General features: G+C 46.0%; 1 protein-coding gene across 1 annotated transcript; it reads left to right on the top strand.

Moving 5' to 3' along the window:
* Nucleotides 1-410: 410 nt before the first annotated feature.
* LOC124482308 (collagen and calcium-binding EGF domain-containing protein 1-like) lies at nt 411-14955 on the top strand. The gene is made up of 11 exons (XM_047042841.1): nt 411-834; nt 1904-1984; nt 11188-11240; nt 11523-11657; nt 11860-11997; nt 12440-12576; nt 12905-13028; nt 13115-13254; nt 13409-13444; nt 13680-13715; nt 13952-14955. The coding sequence occupies exons 1-11, from the start codon at nt 722-724 to the stop codon at nt 14138-14140; spliced, it is 1182 nt and encodes a 393-aa protein (XP_046898797.1). The 5' UTR covers nt 411-721; the 3' UTR covers nt 14141-14955.
* The last annotated feature ends 4897 nt before the right edge of the window (nt 14956-19852 follow it).

The following is a 19852-nucleotide window of genomic DNA, read 5'->3' as shown; positions in this document are numbered from 1 at the left end:
TTAAACAAAATATGCATTCTTGTGGACACACCTCTGTGTTGACAAATCTCCCAGCACAAATGTTTTGTTCAATCCTTTATATTATTCTAGTTTATATGATATCAGGGCCTTAGTATTCACTACTCTGGTATTAAGGTCATGGTGAGTAGTCTAATTTTTCAAAAAAATACATAAACGATCAAGTTGGCCTAAAAATACATTCCAAAAGTTGAGAAGTTGGATATTAATTCAATGTTTAGCAACCAATTATCAACCTATGGTCACACTTTACTGAAATCGGAACAGAGATGCTAAAAATAATTGTGTATGCGACTTCGTTCCACAAGAGGACGATGTAGATGTATGTATACTCTTGTCAAACTGTTTTCTCTCTGCATAGTCAGCTCTTAAAAGCAGGAATGTAGGCTAATTCCGCCGGGGATTAGTGAAAGGACTCGTGCGCATCGCGACTCATGGCTATAAACCCGTCTAGAATCGCTCGAGGGGGTCTGATTCAATGCGCAACAGTTGGGACGGAGCTGCGTAATTCTGTGCCACTTAAAAGCGCACGCTCTAAGTTACATTGAGAGTCTCATGTGTTTGCTCTCAGTTTAAGATTTCTCTTTAAATTCGCAAGTGCGTCACTGACAAATGAAAACAGATCGCATCTTTGGAGGCCAGCGACGTGTTAGTTCTCAAGTCATCAAACTAACGTAAATCCTTCTGTCTCATAGCGAGGGACATGGGTCAACTTTGCGGTGCGACGCTCTTACCATTCGTGACAATTTGTGTCATTTTTCTTTGGGAATCTGGAGCCAGTTCTATAAGGACAACATTTGGCGTAGACACGTCTGGGTAAGTTGCGCATTCTCGGACCGTTACAGAACAGTGTTGGCAATATAGAAAATAAAAAGTTTAATAACTATCTTTTGTAAAATTGGGCTACTTAATTTCAGTCAATTCATGTTTCACGGGAACGGTTGTCACTCCGATCACCTGTTTATTATCAACGACCTGAACAATGTAACATAAGGTAGAAATGTAGCCTGTATAAAACAAGGTCTAAAGGGAATAAAACGTATTTCTTTTAATCGATACAATTGTTTACATGTAGGCCAAACACCAACAATATCAAAGTAGAGATATTCAAAGGCATTGCTGAATTAGGTATGGGCTATTGCTAGTTTGGGTTTAAAGGAGTTCCAGACAGCGCGTTCGTGCGCTCGCGCCCTTCGCAACATGTGATACACGGGAAATACCCCACGGTACACACAAGAAGAAGGCAAACCAGTGAGTGCTCTCAATCAATCGCAGAACAGCGAGCCAAAAGACATTTGCTAGTAGACATAATATGACAGATCAAATTCATATGCGCGAAGAGAGTATCTCAGTCGGCGACTCGGCGGGCATATGAACAACGGGCGCATGCAGTTAATTATCTAATGGTGTCACGCTGACCCATTTGAGCATATCTAATTTCTGTACAGTAGCTTCATAATATATCCATCCATATATATATATATATATATATATATAATTTGTTTTACATTAAACCGCTATGCATCAAGAGATTGAAAGCATTAATAATAACCGATTAGGATGCTGGCACAATCAAGCGTATTCCATAATTTTAACGTATTACTATTCTGACTTCATTCCTTTTATTACTGTTATGGTGCCTTGTTGCTGTGCAAGAGAAGGCCATATGGGTTTTATGAATGTAATAAGAACTGATAATGCAAAGGTGGTGAAATATGGATGCATTTGTGTTCTATTTATTTATACCATTTATATTTGATTGGCAGGGCATGTTGAAAACAGCTGTAATATGCTTTTCGTTTGACAGTATATTTTCAACATGACCATATAGCAGCTATAGATCCCTTACTAACCCTTATCACACGTGTGTTCTTCTGCCTGAAAGGGAGGGGTGTCCTGAGAACAAGGTGTTGACGGTGGAGTACCCATGTGTTATAGCCGGCGGCCAGAATGGCACCTGTCTCAGGTAAGAATGGCCCTCCCGCCCTTCGTCCCAGAAGCCATTTTCCTTTCCTGACTGCTGTCCAACCAGGTTCTGGACTTTTCCCCTGTTCTCCTTTACCACTCCCCTCTCCCACTCTTCCTGTTATCTCTCCTTTCCTCCATCTCAGAATACTTGAGGAGAGCATTCAAGGTTGCACTCATCCTCAAAGCTGTTCCCTGATACATTTAGAGATACTGAATAAGGGAAATAGGTACGGATTTGAGAATTGACTCATCCACCAATCACTGATCCCCTATGAATCTGTGTATTGCTCACCACACTTTTCCCAGAGCTGGACCCAGGACCAGTCTTCCCCAGGACCAGTCTTCCCCAGGACCAGTCTTCCCCAGGGCTGGGTCCAGACTCTAGGCTCCTACAGGCCTGGGATCAGGCCCCAATGTCTGCTTTGTGTCAATGTCAGCCTCATGGTTTACCAGGCCTCAGGTCTCCTTCAGTGTCTTGGCTTCAGACTGCTTCTGAAGTGGGGGTGGTGAGGAGTTTCTCCTGGCTCATCTCAGAGAGGCCCTGGTATGGAATCTCCCAGCCCTGCTAGTTCTCATTATCACCGTGATGGCCGTGCAGAATAAGGAGTATAGTCAGAGCATGAACCAAGGCTGAGGAGGGCAGGGAGTCCTGCCAGGTCTCCGCTTCTCTCTTTTTCCTCTTCATCTTAGCAGGGGAAGCTCAGAAGAAGATGTTGCTGTGGGTGAGCGAATCCATGCCAGCATTTTACCCCAAGACAGTGAGGTTTCTCTCCTCCCCTTGCTTCTCTTCCTCTTTTTCCTCTTCCTCTTGTTTTCCTCTTCTTTGTCTTCACCCTCCTTTAAAACTGAAAGGTGAATGAAATTATTCCTTTACTTTTGTATTTTTGTTTCTCACTGTGGGAGGTCAGGGCGAGCAATGCCATGGGGAACCCGCAGGGAGTTACCCACACCCATTTACCATCTCAAGGTCTCTTTCTTTGTCTCTTTTCCTCCCTCTCTCTATAATTTTCTTTCTCTTCTTCTCTCTGTCTCTCTCTTCTCTGCCCTGTCTATATTACCATTGTCTTTGTGTTGTCTTCGCTTGGCAGAGACGTTGATGAGCGGGTTTATTTACAAGTCCTCTACTCGGTTGCTCCCTCCCTCCGTCGTTCCCTCTCTCCTTCTCTAAGTGCTCTCAGCTGTGTATCAGGATAGGCTCTGCAGTGTCGATAAACCAATAAACGACAGATCCGTGTGTGTCGTTCAGCTCTAAACACCCTCCACAGCCAATTGCTCCAGAGAAGGACAGACAAGCTGCATGCTGTGCTGAGGGCCTCCGTTTCACTGCAGAGCAACCATAGGGCTGCCCTGAGAAGACAGACAGATGAGTGTGTGGACGCATGAAAGATCCAAGCCAACTATTCAGGGGTTGGACTAGTGGACCCAAGTGCACAATACAAACAAAGGAGGAGGAAGTAAAAATACGGGCTATTGAATGAAGGATTGGGAGGGAACTGAAATGGAGGGCAAGGCAGTAGGGATGGGACGGGCAGGTTGGCAGGGCAGGTAGGCACAGTTGGCAGGGCTGGTTAACAATACTAAACAATATTATAACAATGATACAGAGCAGCCATGAACAAAGCTAACATGTAACAACGATCTGGTGATGACTGACAGGCAAACCAGGGTAGATCTTTTGCAAGCTGATGATGAGAGGCAGGTGTGTAGACTGAGGGAGGGAGGAATGATGTCATTGTGAGCCGGACACTGGAACCACGCCCACCACACATCCACACATCCACAGACACACATCCACAGACACACATCCACAGACATACAGACAGAGAGAGTGAGAGACTTGCTGCTAATAGGATGTGGAAGTTGAGGGAGGGACACCAACAAAACAGGAATCTAAATGATTTTGCTTTCTAATTTAAGTTATTGTTCATAATCTGCTACTTTACAACAACCCTGTCTTGTTACATCAATTGTAGTGATAGATTGAGGGAAAGATGGATGGATGGAGAGATGGGGGAGGGATGGATGGAGAGATAGGGGAGGGATGGATGTCGGTGTAAGCTAAGGGTCTGAATCCATGTCTGTTTTCACTTGTCGGCTTGTCCAAACTGTTGTTTCAGTACAGTTGCAGGGGTGGTCCCAAGAGGACTGGAGAAATAAGTTTAGATGTGGTATAGCCATGCACTCAATTCTTTCGCACACACACATACACACATAAACAAACACACACTTCCGGGCATCATATTCCAGGCCAGAGTATGTGGTTAGGTTTGGGCGAACACTGTTCTAACCTCAGGTCCCATGTCAGAGAGAGAGGGAAAAAACATTAACTGTTAATGTTTTTGAAATATGGTATCCAGAGAAACCTCTACGATGAGTCATAGTGAGTTTGGGAAGTATTATCTGTGAAATTTCCCTGCAAAGGGTCCTGATATGATCATTTGCGTCCTGGCTTTTTCCTGTTCGCTTGCCATTTTTGAACTGGAGATAGATTTCCAAGCATCTTACTAGTCATGCAAGAGCTCTCGCGGGGTTGCTCTTGAATGAACTGACATGAACTCACTAACTGGGCTTGACACACACATACACACACATACTCGCTATCAACGAAATAAATAACACAAATGTGCATAACGTGCAGGTTTATTCCTACGCAATCACAGATTTAGACCACAGATTTAGACCCCAACTCCCAGAGTAGAGCCGACTTGTCGTAACTCATTACAGTGGTCAGACCCACTGCTCTGCTGTCCAATCATATGCCTCTGTGAGTGTGGTCATATAAGGAACACAATCTAGCCCCCCAACTGCTACCTTTCAACTGGTCTATCAGTTCTCCATTTCTCTCTCCCTCTCCTTCTCTCTCTTCCCCTCTTTCGTTCTAGTCTCGGGTGTCATTGTCCCTTTGAGAGTGGAATTTGTGTATGTGTGGTGCGTGTGCAGGGCGATAGTTTCAGCCATTAAAACTCTAAGATAACAGCAAACAAGGAGACGCAGAGTCTAGGCCGGCAGGGTCAACAACACCCTGACTTCACACACTTTCACTGCTGCCCCTGTTGGAACAGCGCATGTTCCAAAGTATGTGTGAATGTGTGTGTGTGTAAGTGCTCCTAGTGCATTAAAGAGCTTCTTTTACGTGGCGGTTTTATTCCATGTGCTGCATGTGTGTGTGTGTGTGTGTGTGTGTGCGCGCGCGTGTTTGAGTGTGTGTGTGTGTGTGTGTGTGTGTGTGTGTGGAGACCATGAAGGGTCCAGAGGAGAGGTGAGAGCCAAGGATAATGCAGTAAATCCATAAGGAAACAACTAAAGAGAGCAGATGAGAGGGGGTCGAAAACTCTGGAGGTACGGCTACTTACTCTCTAACCCCCCCCTAACCGATACACACATACCATGCACCAACACACATGCACACATCGCTTCAGATCAACAGGGTCTACTGGGGCCGGCCGTAAACAAAACAGGGACAATCATGACAAGGCGGAAAAGGAAGAGGAGAAGGAAAAGAAGGTGGAGTAGAGGGTTAGAGGAAGAGGAGGAGATCATATACTACAGGGGGGGAGTGGCAGGCGGAGGGGGGCCATATCATTCGATTCCAAATGAAATAAATCTGGTCTCTGGCAGACGGTGTCCCTCACGGCAGGGGCAAGCCTGGAGAAGAGAGAAGAGGTCTATAAACAGAGCAGGAAAGGGATTCGCAGTGGGGAGTGGAGCTCAACAGGTCAGGCCCCTGGTTTTTACGGGGCCTTCATTTAGAGCTCCCCCCCATGTTAACCAGTGGCCCATACTGTAGCTGGTTGATGTTGGGGAAATGCTGAGGCCAGGCTGTTGAGGTAGACTGATGGATTTAAAACCAGAATAGGTCCATGCTGTCGTGAAGGAAAGACCTCACTCTCTCTCTCTCTCTCTCTCTTTCTCTCTCTCTCTCTCTCTCTCTCTCTCTCTCTCTCTCTCTCTCTCTCTCTCTCTCTCTCTCTCTCTCTCTTTCTCTCTCTTTCTCTCACACAGCATCCTTTTAAGTTTTCTTTATCCTCTCTCTCTCTCTCTTTCTATCTTCTTTGTGTCTCCCTCCCTCCTTCTGTGAGTGCGCTGTGGTTTCCACCTGGCTGCCGTCTGTACGGTCTGGCAGACACACAGACAGGAAGTGTTCCTCTCCCACGGCCCCTGAGCTCACCGTGGAGGAGCGGAGAGAGTCTGCAGAGGACAGAGGGAGAACGAAGAGAGGGAGAGAGAAAGGAAAGGGTTGGAAGACAGGAGAGAGTGCACTCACATTCCTTTGTCTGCAGTGGTTGTAAAAGCAGAGTGCTTTGTTTAGCAGGTGAGGAGAAGCAGGCCCGTGTGTGTTTGTGCGTGTGTATGTGAGTGTGTGCGTGCATATGTGTTTTGTCTGTGCGTGTATGAGGTGTGTATGATGCATGTGTTCGTGAGGTAGAAATATTGCGATGTGTCTACCGGTGTGTTTGGGTCTGATGCGTGAATGTGTTGGTCTGTGTACGTCCATGTTACACGCTGTACAGCAAATCTTTCTGTTTAACGCGCAGCACATAGTAATTGCCTCGATGTGTCCTACCTGCCAATCACTCTGTGACGAGACTGTCACCAAGACACTTTAAAACAAGCAAGAGAGACATTTGGTGTTAAAATGACTTGTGTCAGATGCCCGAATGAAAAACAGACAGGATCTGAGATAACAAGGACCAGATGCCTCAGGTTGCGTGTGTGTGTCTGTGTGTGTGTGTGTGTGTGTGTGTGTGTGCGTGTCCGTATGTGTGGTCGGGGGGCAAACTCTCCTGGTTTTCTTTCTGTGAGTTTTGGATGGGGATCAAGATTCATTTTTCTCACACTTGCAGTTGACACAATAATCTCTCTCAGCAATGTTACCCCACCCCCACTTCTGACGTATCATCACGTCAGCCAACGTCCCCCCTCCACCCACCTTCCTGTGATCCTACCGTGCATGGCCTGTACAACACCCCCTTACGTAGGAAGTGGTCTAGTTCAATCGTTTACACGGAATACTGATTTTATATGCACCTTCATCATCCAGTCATATTTTGGACGTCTGATGACCCTGTACCTCAGGGGGTCTTTATGGGAACAATATGTTGGTACATACCCCATGTTCCATAGCCCAAGAGTAAGTTAGCTGTGGCCTTCTATGGTTGTGGGCTGTCACAGTTCATACCTCCGCCTAAATAAATCACCCAGCCATTGATTAGAGGCTGGCTTGCCGGTGCATGTGTGCTGTTTGAACTCTAGGCCAGCTGGATGTTGTGGAATATTTGTTTTTATTTGACGTAATATAAAAAATGAAGCGTAAAGGAACATTTGCAGCCGCTCTGATGAGACATCACAACCTGGATCCGCATGGAGATTTCTCCCGGGAATTCTCTATCCGAATGACCTCCAGGTTGTTCTCATCTGATGTGGGAGGTTTTGAAAGGTCTTCAAGGCTTATCAGGTCGTTACCTTGAGTGGTGGCTAAGAGGTTTGGTGTGATGTCAGCGTATCGTTCTCCCTAAGAGGATGTCCACCCATCGCCTGGTTTCCTGCCTCTGACAGAAGAGCCGTCATCGTCATTAGAAGTCATCTGTCATTGGTTAGGCCACGTTGCTTCACTGTGCAGTGTGGCCCTCCTCTCTCTCCCCCAGCTTTCTTATTGTTCAAATCTCTCTTTCACAATTCTATCTCTTCAGGCATTTCGCTCTTTTTCTCCCTTACCTTTTCTCTCTTCCTCCATCTGTCCCTCCTGCTCCCTCCATCTCATTATTGACTGTTATTAGGGACCAAATGACCCTAACCTCCCAGCCTGCACCAGGTCACATGATTGTCCATCAATGGGGCTGAGAGGGGTCAGAGATAGAACATTCCTGGAGTGACACCAGAGCCCTATGGGGTCAGAGTGGCTGGAGGGCCCTTAATCTGACAGTCTGGAAATGGGTTGAGGTTGGGACTGAGGGCTAGGAACTGACAGGGCTAAACTAGACACTCAACAACACACTCCAAGGCAGTGAAGACAGAAACAGTAGGAGGCAGTAGGAGAAGAAGAGGGGGTGAGATGGAGGAGCCTGTCTGTGCCTAAGAGGGAAGTGAGGCAGACCTCCTGAGCTCTCAGTCAAAGGCCCCTCTGTTAGAGGAGGGCTCTGATGTGTCCCCAGGGGGCCCGGCCCCTGGAAGTGTGCTGCCAGTGTAAATAAACACAGAGAGCACACACTCACATTCACCAAGCTAACACCTCCATATGTGTGTGTACTCACATGGCCAAAAAAAGGCACTTATATACTAACACCCTTACCTGGACCGGCACCTTAGCCCAACACCTTCACACCTCCCAACAGCGGGAGGTGGAGGAGAATAAAGGCTCATATGCTGGCGCTGTTGCTGTGACGCACAGGGACTGACACCTTCTAAGGTCTAGAGAGACAAAATCAGACAGCAACACTTCCACAAAGACTCAAGCATGTGGAGACGGCAGAATGTTCTTTTACGAGAACGACGAACCGATTCCGGGAACGGCAAAGGATGCCTCGCGGCACGTAAACAGATACAAACATCAACACTCATTGCTCATTTTATGATCTCTTTTTCTCTCTCTCACGCACACACACACAAAAAAAACACACACGCGTAGACTCAGACAGCGAGTCTCCTGTCTCGTTGTGTTGAGAGGGCAGCGACCTTCACCTAGGTCTCTTCCTGTTCTTCTAACAGGACAGCCCCTCTCCAGGGATCACCGGCTCACACACCGACACGCAGGCTGTGCATCTCTTCCTCCACATCTCTCCCCATCCTCTTCCTCCTGCCCTTTCCTGATGTTGTCGTCGTCTCCCTCCCTCGTTCCCTGCACGCTGCTGTTCCTCCCCAGTTGCCATAACAACCCCACAAAGTTGTCTCCAGTCTCTGAGGAGTGTTCCTCCTCCCCTCCTCCGCCATCCTCCTATTTCACTCAATTAAAGAAACCTTCTTTACAGCTAAGGGAGTCGCTTTTTGGTTTATGAATTATATTCTTAACACGTTGTGACAGTAAACCTATTTCATGAAAGCATCATTCTAGTTATTGCGTGAGGGGGCTCAGTCCATGGACCCCCCTGCTGTCCAGACTTCCAGACTGTCCTCCTCTTTTCAGAAAGGGGAGAGTAGGGGGGGGACACTATAATGAATATCCCTCCTTTGTAGTGAATTCCTGCCGCGAACGAACAAATAAATCACACCAGCCCCGGGTGGAAAACAATAACATGGTGTGCAGGCCCCTGGAGGGAGACCCCTGGCTAAAGTACATAATCTGCTGTGTAAAGTGATCCGGGCCCAGGCCTGGTTCTGGATCCTGTCTCACTGGTCCTCCCTGTAGCTCACTGCTGATTTTGGCAGCAGCACCTCCAGCCCAGGCCCTTTGTGGCCCCTCTCTGTCCCCCCACCTCCCCTTGCAGGTAGCCTCTGGGTCACCTCCAATCTCCAAGACCCTGGATGAGGGGGTTGTTCTGATAAGGAAGCCCAGGGAGAGTGCTCTGAGGGTGGGCTTGGTAGAAAGCAGAGCCGGATGATCATAGTCTCAGCTTGGTAGAAACTATAGTCCCCTGGCACTGTCAGTGCAACATTAACAGAGGTAGTCCAGATCTCGTTTACCCTCTCTTAGATTTCCTCAAGGTCATACCGTTCAGGGAACAATTTGGAAGAAATCCTCAAGGGGTCGGGATGCTGGCATCTAAGCAGCAGTGTTGATAATGTGAGAGTGGTAGAAGGAAACTGTAGTATTCTCTATTTGTTGTGTGTGCGTGTGTGTGTGTTTGTTTGTGTGTGTCAAGTGTTTGACAAGTCTGCCAGTGTCATAGATCACTCTCACTAATAATATGTGGCAGACATTAACAAGCTGTAGCCAATTACTTGCCAGTACCCTGGCCTTTGGCACACACACACACACACACAGGCAGGGTGAGAACCAGCCGACAGGACAGTGATGGAGGTTTAGCAGCTTAGCAGTTTGGCCTTAAAGGCCAATAGATCCCTGTCCATCAACAGACACCAATCCCTCCCATTGCAAAACAATAACAGACAGGTCAGACAACCTCTGCCAGTGTTCTGACCTGATTCTACAAGACTCTGTGGAACCAAGAGCCTGTCTCATTCATCAGATCCCCCATCAAGTGAGGATGTGTGTGTGTCAGTTTGTGTGTTTGTGTGTGGGTGTGTGTGTCAAAATGACTGACAGATGGTCTGTTGATGTTGACCAGGATACTGACAGAGATGATTCTGCCATAGCCTTCCCCACACCTCTCCACCCACAGCTCAGACAGGCTCCACATCTGCTCCACATTAGCCCAGCTTCTCTTCCCTGGGCAGAGACGTGAGAGAGAGTCCCTTGCTCAGGCACAGAGGTGGCCTTCAGCTGCCAGACCCCGCAGGTCCCCAGTTCTTGTCCCAGATCCAGACCCTCCTTCACAATACTATAGGTTGTAGATTACCCCTCATCTGGCTTTCATCAAGGCCCTACCAGACCTGTCCTTCCCTGGGTTATTTTTCATTCAGGGGAAGGGGAGGAGAAGGAGGACAGCAGAGGGGAATCCGGACAGGGTGATTTAGGGTTATGCTGCATGGAAGCTGGAGAGGAATAAAAGCAACTTGTCGTCTTGAGAGCTTTACGAATGGAGCACTGTGCTAAATTTTCCCTGACAAGAGCGTGCAGTCCTTGGGCATCCGTTTTTTTTTTTTCACCCCAAACTCATCCAGGTCGGCGGCCCTGCTCTGTTTCGGTTCCGTGGTTCCGTGAGCAATCCGGTACCCCTGGTTGTTTCCTCTCCAATGTTCCCGTCCCTAATCCCTGTAACATGTGGCGGGTTGTTGTGTCTGGCTCTGCACCTTCCTCCGGCACAGCTGTCTCCTGGCCGGACCGCGAGCAAGTGGAACCAGAGCGGGATGTGAACCCGTAGACAGGCATGAACTGGCTGAGCCTGAGTGTTAGTGCAGGGGGAAGGGGGGTGGGGGGACAAAGGGAGGGAGGAAGGGGGGGGGGAGGGGGAAGTGGGCAGGGCAATGTTGTCTGATTGAAGACAGAGTAAATCGTAAAAACAGCATGGTTCCACCATAGTGATGAACTCTGTCAGAAGGACAGCTGAGTCACTGCATGCTGTCCATCTGGTGTGTGCGTGTGTGTGGGTGTGTGTGTGTGTGTGTTGTAATGATTGTCTGATGTTGTCGCTCCTTTGTTTGCAGGAGGAAATGCTGTGAAGGTTTCAGGTTTGTGATGGGCCAGTGCATACCTGAAAGTAGGTAAAAAAATGACGCCTGTTTTTCCACACACAAAATGTATCTGTAACCTTCGTTATCAAATATTGGCCTTTGATGAAAAAGTGTTGTCTGTCTGTTGATCAACATTAACATCTATTCTATGGATAGATTTCATGTTCCACACAATATCAAATGATTCTTTGTGAACACTAGAGGGCAATATTACTCCACTACTCCTCAAGTTTGTGAGGTCAATGCATTGAAAGTTAACATTGATAAACTAATGCTCTTCTTTGTGTCTGTGTGTTTGTATTTGGAAGGTGTTGATGTGTGTGCTGGATCGCCCTGTGAACAACAGTGCACTGACAATTTTGGACGGGTCGTCTGCACGTGTTACCCTGGTTACCGCTTTGACCGGGAGCGGCATCGCAACCACCAGAACCCCTACTGTCTGGGTCAGTCCACTTCCTGTTTGTCTCTGATTGGACCAATTGGGACTAACTACAGTATCCTACAAACTAAATTACATTCACCACATCAAACATTTAAAGGATGAAGCTTCCTTCGTTGTGTACTCTACATGTATGGTCTGAATTGCATGCCATATGTGAAGCGTGTCAGACATGATGTGGTTGCCTTCGTGTGTTCCATCTGCAGACATAGATGAGTGCGCCCAATCCAACGGCAGTGTGTGTGACCATGGGTGTGAGAACAGCGTGGGCAGCTTTCTGTGTGCGTGTCACAGTGGCTACATCCTGGCACCTGACCGGCGCTCCTGCATCCCAAACCACAACTGTGAGTCTGAGCCCAGAGGCTTGTACACAGGGGTACACATGTGGTCTCTGCCATTATAGTGTGTTTGAGTGGGTGTCTACCACCAGCAGTGGCAAAAGTAAAAAGATTGATGACAAATATATTTTTGACCTTTTTTGACCTTTCAAAACTGACCTTTTTTTCAAAAATATGTTTTCAACCTTTCAAAACGTTTTAATTTCTTTCTTTTTTCAGCCTTTCAAAACTTTTTTTCATAACTTCCTTTCTATTTTCTTTTTTAATTTTAAAAGTAGAAAGTACAGATATTATGTACAAATATTAAAGGTAAAAAGTGGTCAGAAACATAAATAGTGAAGTAAAGTACTGATACAAGAAAGATCTACTAAAGTACAGTAACAATCTTGGTCTACTTCTTTACCACCCTATGTATTTGAGAGTGTTCCTGACTGTGTGTCTTACCCAGTGAGCTCCCCAGGGAAGTCAGACACCTTAATGAGCGCAGGCTCCTGCTCCTTCACCTGCCAGGACTTTGTCACCATGAGGAACAACCTACTGCAGCTCAAACTGAGGCTGGCCAGCAGCACTCAGCCACCCAACCAGGTACACCCACTGTATGACCACACCCACTGTGGGACCACACCCACTGTATGACCACACCCACTGTGGGACCACACCCACTGTATGACCACACCCACTGTGGGACCACACCCACTGTATGACCACACCCACTGTATGACCACACCCACTGTGGGACCACACCCACTGTATGACCACACCAACTGTGGGACCACACCCACTGTATGACCACACCCACTGTATGAACACACCCACTGTGGGACCACACACATACATTTCAAGTTTTTAATCATTGTCACCTAAGTGGATGACCAACTGGCTTCATTGCACTGGTGTGTGTATGTGTGTGCAGGGGATGCTGTCCTATGGCCTGGCCAACAGCAGTGACAAGCCATCTCCTGGGAGGGTGGGGAAAGGGCCCGACACCTCCGGACCCTCTGGACCCCCTGGCCTTCCAGGGTCGCCTGGGGTCCCAGGTATACGGTCCAAATCTCTCTCTGTCTCTCTCACTAACACACACGCCAGTGAAGTTATTAAGTCCTCTCCTGTCCACGTTTACCAGGACACCCAGGAGCTCCAGGGGAGAAGGGGGAGCGGGGGGAGGTGGGGATGCCAGGGCCACAGGGACCAAGAGGGAACATGGGGCCGATGGGCCCCCAGCCTGACCTGGAGCACATCAAGAGGGGCCGCAGGGGGCCGGTGGTAAGATTACAATGCTGCTTCTCTCCAGGAACACTTCTTATACACATAAGCTGAGGTCAGCTAACAAGTGTTGTTTGCCACAGACAAATAAACCACAGATATGACAATCTGATTTAATTAACTAATCATATTAACTGTTGTTTCCATACTCCAGGGGCCACCTGGTGCAGATGGAAGAGATGGACACAAGGTCATTATCTCTCATTTTCACGTGAAATAACACTATGTCTGTGCATACATGCATGTGTGTTTGTGTGGATGGTCATAAACCTTGTTAATACATTACTTCTACCTAGTAAATGTTTATGAAGGTATTAACTGGAACATTAACAGTTTGGCTTTTCACACTAGACTGAGAGGAGGCCTAGTGTGGCGTTATTGTTGGGAGGGACTTCCTATTTATGATGTTATCCATTCTTCCTCAGGGAGACAGAGGAGCCCCAGGGCCCAGGGGTCCACCTGTGAGTCTGCACACAGCGCTCCCTTCCAACCCCTTCAGGAAGTCATACATACAAATTGCAGTACACAAAGCTTTCAAAGAAAAACATGATAACAATAATATTGTTGTCCTGTTCGTTCAATGTTTTTCTAACCTTATAAAGACAATCTAGTCATTCAAAGGCAAGTTGAACTTTCATTTATTAATAGAGAATTCAGAGGAGCTGTATCTAAATGAACACCTCCCGTCTCTCCTTAGGGACCCCCCGGCTCCTTCGACTTCCTACTTCTCATGATGGCGGACATTCGCAATGACATCATTGAACTCCAGGAGCAAGTGTTTGGGAAGAGGCGAGGTCTCTCCTTGGACAGCCCGCCAAACTCCAGCGGGGAGGCAGACTTTATGGACCGGGGCTCTGGACAAGGAGAGCTCAGGCTCAACACCTGACACCTAGGCAACTAGGTCACCTGAGGCAACTGTCAATCACACAGCCATTGGGAACCACCTTTAGCTCCTACGGAGCATAAGACAATAAGTGAACAGACTCCTGTTGACTCCAGTGAAGCTTTGTCGCCACACACAACTATCAACTGTCTCCATGCCTCAGGACTGTCTGATGTTTAGAGACCTCATCTCTGCTTTTCCTTTGTCAGAGACAACAGACTGCAGAGAGAAAGAGAGAAAGGAGCTAATACAAAAGAGGACAGAAAAAATATACAAAAGAGCAATACAACCATGTATTGATCATTATTATATTTGTACATAGTTATTTGCAATATCACTAAGTGTTTTTTATCTCATGTGTGGAGGTTCTCGCTTGGATCATAAGCAGCTGTGTGTGTGTGTGTGTGTGTGTTTGTGTGCATGCATGTGCGTTATATGTGTGCGTTTGTGTCCTATCTGTGTGTAGGCCTGGCATCTTAATTAAGTAAAGCAAAGTGTACCACAGGCCTTGAAAACAACTGCTATTCAAAAACAGCACACACAATGAAATCACACATTCCAAAAGTGTAGACATATACTTGTAGTGATAAAAAAATAGAGAAATTAATCAAACACAAAGGTCTGGCCAGCTACCTGGTACAGGGTGGTTTTCCTCAAGTGTGAACAGACAGTTACAATTACTACAGAGAAACATTTAAGTTCAGTTTTTTGTGCTTTTCAAAGAAAATGCTTTAGACCCTTTTGACCCTCATTAATATGGAAGCAAATCGTGACCATTTCCAGAAATGCATTTTCATTTTAAGAATGTGGCTGCATTATTTGACTCATAAATCAAATTAGTATTCAATCATCCTATTTGCATTTTCATTTTCTTCTTTAAGACTGCTCATTCTTTCCCTTAATTAAAATGAAAACGAAAAAGACATTTGAAATTTAATTTTCAAAATATGCCCCAGCAAATAGATACCAAAATTCAATTTGAAATGTAAAATTTGAAAATGAAAATGCATTTCCAGAAATGCATTTTCATTTTAAGAACGTGGCTGCAAAATCGTGACCACAATTCAAATTCAAATGCATTTCCAGAAATGCATTTTCATTTTAAGAACGTGGCTGCAAAATCGTGACCACAATTCAAATTCAAATGTATTTCCAGAAATGCATTTTCATTTTAAGAATGTGGCTGCATTATTTGACTCATAAATCAAATTAGTACTGATTAGTACTGAGCGGACATTGCATTTTCATTTTCATGTTCTGCCCGCAAAGAACTGCCCATAATTCGAAAACGAAAATGCATTCTGAGCGGCGCAGTAGAGTGACGTCAGTAGCCGCTCTTCTTCAGCTCCCTGCTGACCGAGCTACCCATCTTGTTCGGTAGGGGGCGGTGTGCACATACGCATTGCATTACATGACAAATGTGCCGGGAAATTGATTGAATTGCCGGGTCTTTAGAGGACGCATCACAGATCATGGCGCTCCCTCAAATTGTGCAGACACTGATAGAATTAGCTGAGCTGGTAGAAACTAATAATATATCTGAGTCTGATGCCCGTGACCGAGTAGAACAAGTCACAGAGAGCTTGGCTGCATACTCTGCCGTCACAGACGTACACATTAATGAGGTTGCCATAGTAAACCTCTCTTCAGTCCTGGAACGGCTGGATGCTGTGGAGCCTCAAATGGGACGGGGACGACCAACCATCCACATCCCGTTCGAGTCCATCGAAAACTATTTATTAAATGGTTTAAAAATAAAGGAAAGCAGTCTTAAAGAAGAAAATGAAAATGCAAATAGGATGATTGAATACTAATTTGATTTATGAGTCAAATAATGCAGCCACATTCTTAAAATGAAAATGCATTTCTGGAAATGCATTTTCATTTGAATTTTGGTCACGATTTGCTTCCATACATTAAGTCAATGACAGTATTTACTTTACTTATTAGATACCACATTGTCACCAGTGGAGGGGGCTAAGCTACAGAACATAAAGTTGCACAGGCATGGGACTGTCTTTGGCTCAGTGTTTTGGCTCTGTGTTTTGACCAGATCACAGAGAAGGTAAGCACGGCAGAATTTTGACTGGAACATTACCAGAGTGTTGACCAAACTCCTGTTCATAAAGCGAAGAAAAGTTAATCATGTCAATGCTTATTTAAAACATGGTGGAACAGGGGTCTCTGGGGGGCTAACTACCCCTGAACTAACGCGTGTTCCTGGCAAATTATCTCAAGTGTAGGTATCAGGGGTCAGGGGTCAAATGCCTTGGCAGTGACAGCTGGAGGGATAATTACAGACCCTCAGTGTCAGCCAGTCTGGGCTCGCTCCCACCTATAATGACTGTGCACATGGATGAGCCCAAAATATGTTCTGTCTGAAAAATCACAGATATTTGCTTGATCTATGGAGAGGTGCACGCCATATACTCATGACTTTTCTTTGATCAAGACATGGATGTACACTTTTCAGTTCTCCGGATCCCTTGTTGTTGATAGGACAGGTGGAAGGGCGTGTGCGTGTTTGTGTGTGTGTATGTGTATGTGTATGTGTATGTGTATGTGTGTGTGTGTGTGCATGTGTGCGTGTGTGTCTGTCTGTCAAGTCTCTCACCTAACAGCTCCACCCCCTACCGTGCCGTTGCGGTTCCCAGTACAGACGTTGCTAGGAAACCTGGGATCATGAAAAACAACATTAAACAATTTGAGAACTATGTCAATGAAAGAAAAGAGAGAGAGACAGAGCCAATTATCTCACAACTTGTCATGCAATTGGAGATTACCTAATGGCTCCATAGGGAGGCAGTAGAGAGGGTGTCACATGAGTTTGTTCTTGTTTAACAAGACTGCTGCAGTGCCAGTGGTTGAGTGGTATATTAAATAATGAATGCTTGCTAGTTTTTCTGGTAAAACAGACAGAATGAGCATTCCCATTCTCTTTTCCCTATTTGTAATCAAATAACAATTTGCTCTAATCTTGTCAGTTAGCCATAGTAAGATTTATTTGGCTACAACCCATTAGTCATGTGGGTAGCTAGCTAGCTCTTGATGGTCTCATCATATAACAATAGGTTGTAGCTAGTTATCCTTGACTCTTTGTCCCCCATGTTGCCCGATATGAGAAATAAAATGTTAAGTGACGAAGTGGAGCCTGTTGCCCAGTTTTGTTATGTGAGATCTGTGAGACAACACCTTCACAGGTGACCTTGGGTCCTGAGCAAATCACCCAGTAAATGCCAACTTCATACAATGCCTGGTTCTCGAGATAATCGCGACACAGACTATACAGTTTATTGCCTATATGTTTACATGCACTCTAGAACATTGTGCACACTGTCTTCAGTCTAATCTTCCCTGCAGTTATGCCTCAGTTGGGTTTACATAACAGTGACAGGTATGTGAACTATGGTTGAGGAAGGAAATGAGAGTCACTTAGTCCTCAACCAAATACATCTAATAATAATACTCCTGTATTTGCTGTAGCTTGACTGGTATACTGTTTGACAAATATAGATGTAATCTTTTGAGAACAAATTTGGACAAGTCAGGTATGATGAAATACTTTCCAATAGCATTTGGCCTTCTAGTTAAGGAACATTTCCATTTTATATTGGAGGCACTGCCACCATGTTTGCAGGTGAGGGGCAGGGCTAGGTGCAGCTATTCACTGGCAGCTGTGGGTGAACATGAAGATGTGTCTGATAAAGCTGCACAAGAAGGGCTCTCCAACTAACCTCAGATAGCACAGGCATTCCCCACTGACACGCCATAGTGTGTGTGTGTGTGTGTGTGTGTGTGTGTGTGTGTGTGTGTGTGTGTGTGTGTGTGTGTGTGTGTGTGTGTGTGTGTGTGTGTGTGAGAGAGAGAGACATGGGGAGTTCCAGAAAAATGTGTGTTTGTGTGTGTATGCATGTATGACCCTGTCCATGCCATATTCATGTGAGTGTGCGTATGCTTTTATCAGTGTCTACTTACATGTGTGCTTATATCAATGTTCATATGTAGTGTACATATTCATACACACTACCCACCAGTGAGTTATCCTGAGCCATGAAGCAGAGGCAGTCACACACTGCCAGACTGGCATCTGCCAGTGATGTCACTGATACGGCCACAGGCATTCCTGCAGCTTGCCAGTGACCTTTCTCTCACCCCTCTGTTTTCCAGGTTCAGCAAAGACAGCCTGTCCAGCAAGCAGATTATCTTGACTTTATCATTCCTGCAGTGACGACATCCAGAATACCTTATTCAGTTGATGTCAGTCTAAGCAGTAGTATTGCGATAAGTATTACAGTAAAATAACTACTTAGCACAGGGAATAGCTGGTTGAATGCAGGCTGCTTTCATATGGGCATGCCCTGGTCTATTTTCCACAGGGTGCACAAGTTGAGGACTTTAGTCCCAAGCAATGAGGACCTGTATAAACTTTGCTGTAATGGAGACACTTGCTCATGAAAAGCTGGCTGTACTGAAGACCCCAAAATGTTGTTTTACACATTGAGTAGTAGAAATTGACATTTATTTTAATAATTTTTGGCATTTTTCCACAAAGCCTAGGTGTGTGGGGGGCTGGATGTCAGGATTTGAACTTAGGTGTGCGCAGTGTTGTGTTTCCAGTATGAATCAACACCTCTGTGACAGCTAAGATGGTTGATGAGCAACTCAACTTTCATCTATTTGGAGGCCAGTATCTCCTGCAGGCCCCTGGTCATGAAAGAGAGAGGAAGAGAGAGGAGAGACGGAGAACAAACAAAGTCTGTTAGAAGTCCTCCTCTCTGTGTTACACCTGCTGAGAAGGCAGGTGGAAGGGCAGAAGCACTGAAGGTGACATGGAATATGATTTCCCTTTGCGTGTTGTTTACGTAACCTGCCCAGACGTGTGCAGGTACAGAGAGGAAGAGAACTCCAAAACTCAGCCTCCCAGGTCTTGCATGACTTAGTAAATATTTAGGTGTTTCCAGGGTTGCTTAGCCATCGCAGGAGCGCGCTAAATCACAGGTGTCCATCACTGCTGGGGTATGCAGCTGCGTGCAACAGAGAGAGAGAGAGAGACATGTCTCTCACACGTACACACACACACACACATATACACACAAGCTCCTGCACGAAACATAGGCATGCCACTGAGCACCTGACAGGTGCAGGCGTGGTCTATTAGCAAGCAAGACACGCTATCTTGACACGCCAACTCATTCTTAAATCTGAGCTACGTGCCTGAGGCTAGAAGCAGGGCTGCATACTCTGAACCCTGCAGCTCCTCCACTCCATTTGGCCACATCCCACACGGCGGTACTACTCTGTCTGTAAGCCTGAGACTCAGAGCTGATCGGATGACTCAAGGGTCTATTATACCTGGATCTGTAAATGTATGTCACTATGCGTGCATCTAGTGTCATGCTCTAAGTGCCTGTTTGAGTTCTCGGTACAATGAAATCTCTTTCTCAGACAAGAAGAATGATGGACTGTTCAACCAAGAAAGTTTCGATGAAATAAACAAGAGAAAGACACAGCCGTATATGTGAGGTGAACCTAGCGGGCCATACATTGAATAAAATAACTCACTATTATGAATCAGGGTAAGGGTAGGAAAGTTGGTCAAACGTGGAGAGGTAGTCTTTAGATGTATACGATTTCTATACTCAACTTGAATACTGTAGATTTAAATAATACACGTGCACACTTTTGCAACTTGTATCAGAAATGTATAGCCCACAG

The sequence above is a fragment of the Hypomesus transpacificus genome, chromosome 19, assembly GCF_021917145.1.
Source record: "Hypomesus transpacificus isolate Combined female chromosome 19, fHypTra1, whole genome shotgun sequence".
In the NCBI taxonomy this organism is placed as follows: domain Eukaryota; kingdom Metazoa; phylum Chordata; class Actinopteri; order Osmeriformes; family Osmeridae; genus Hypomesus; species Hypomesus transpacificus.
This window is presented reverse-complemented; position numbering and strand designations above follow the sequence as displayed.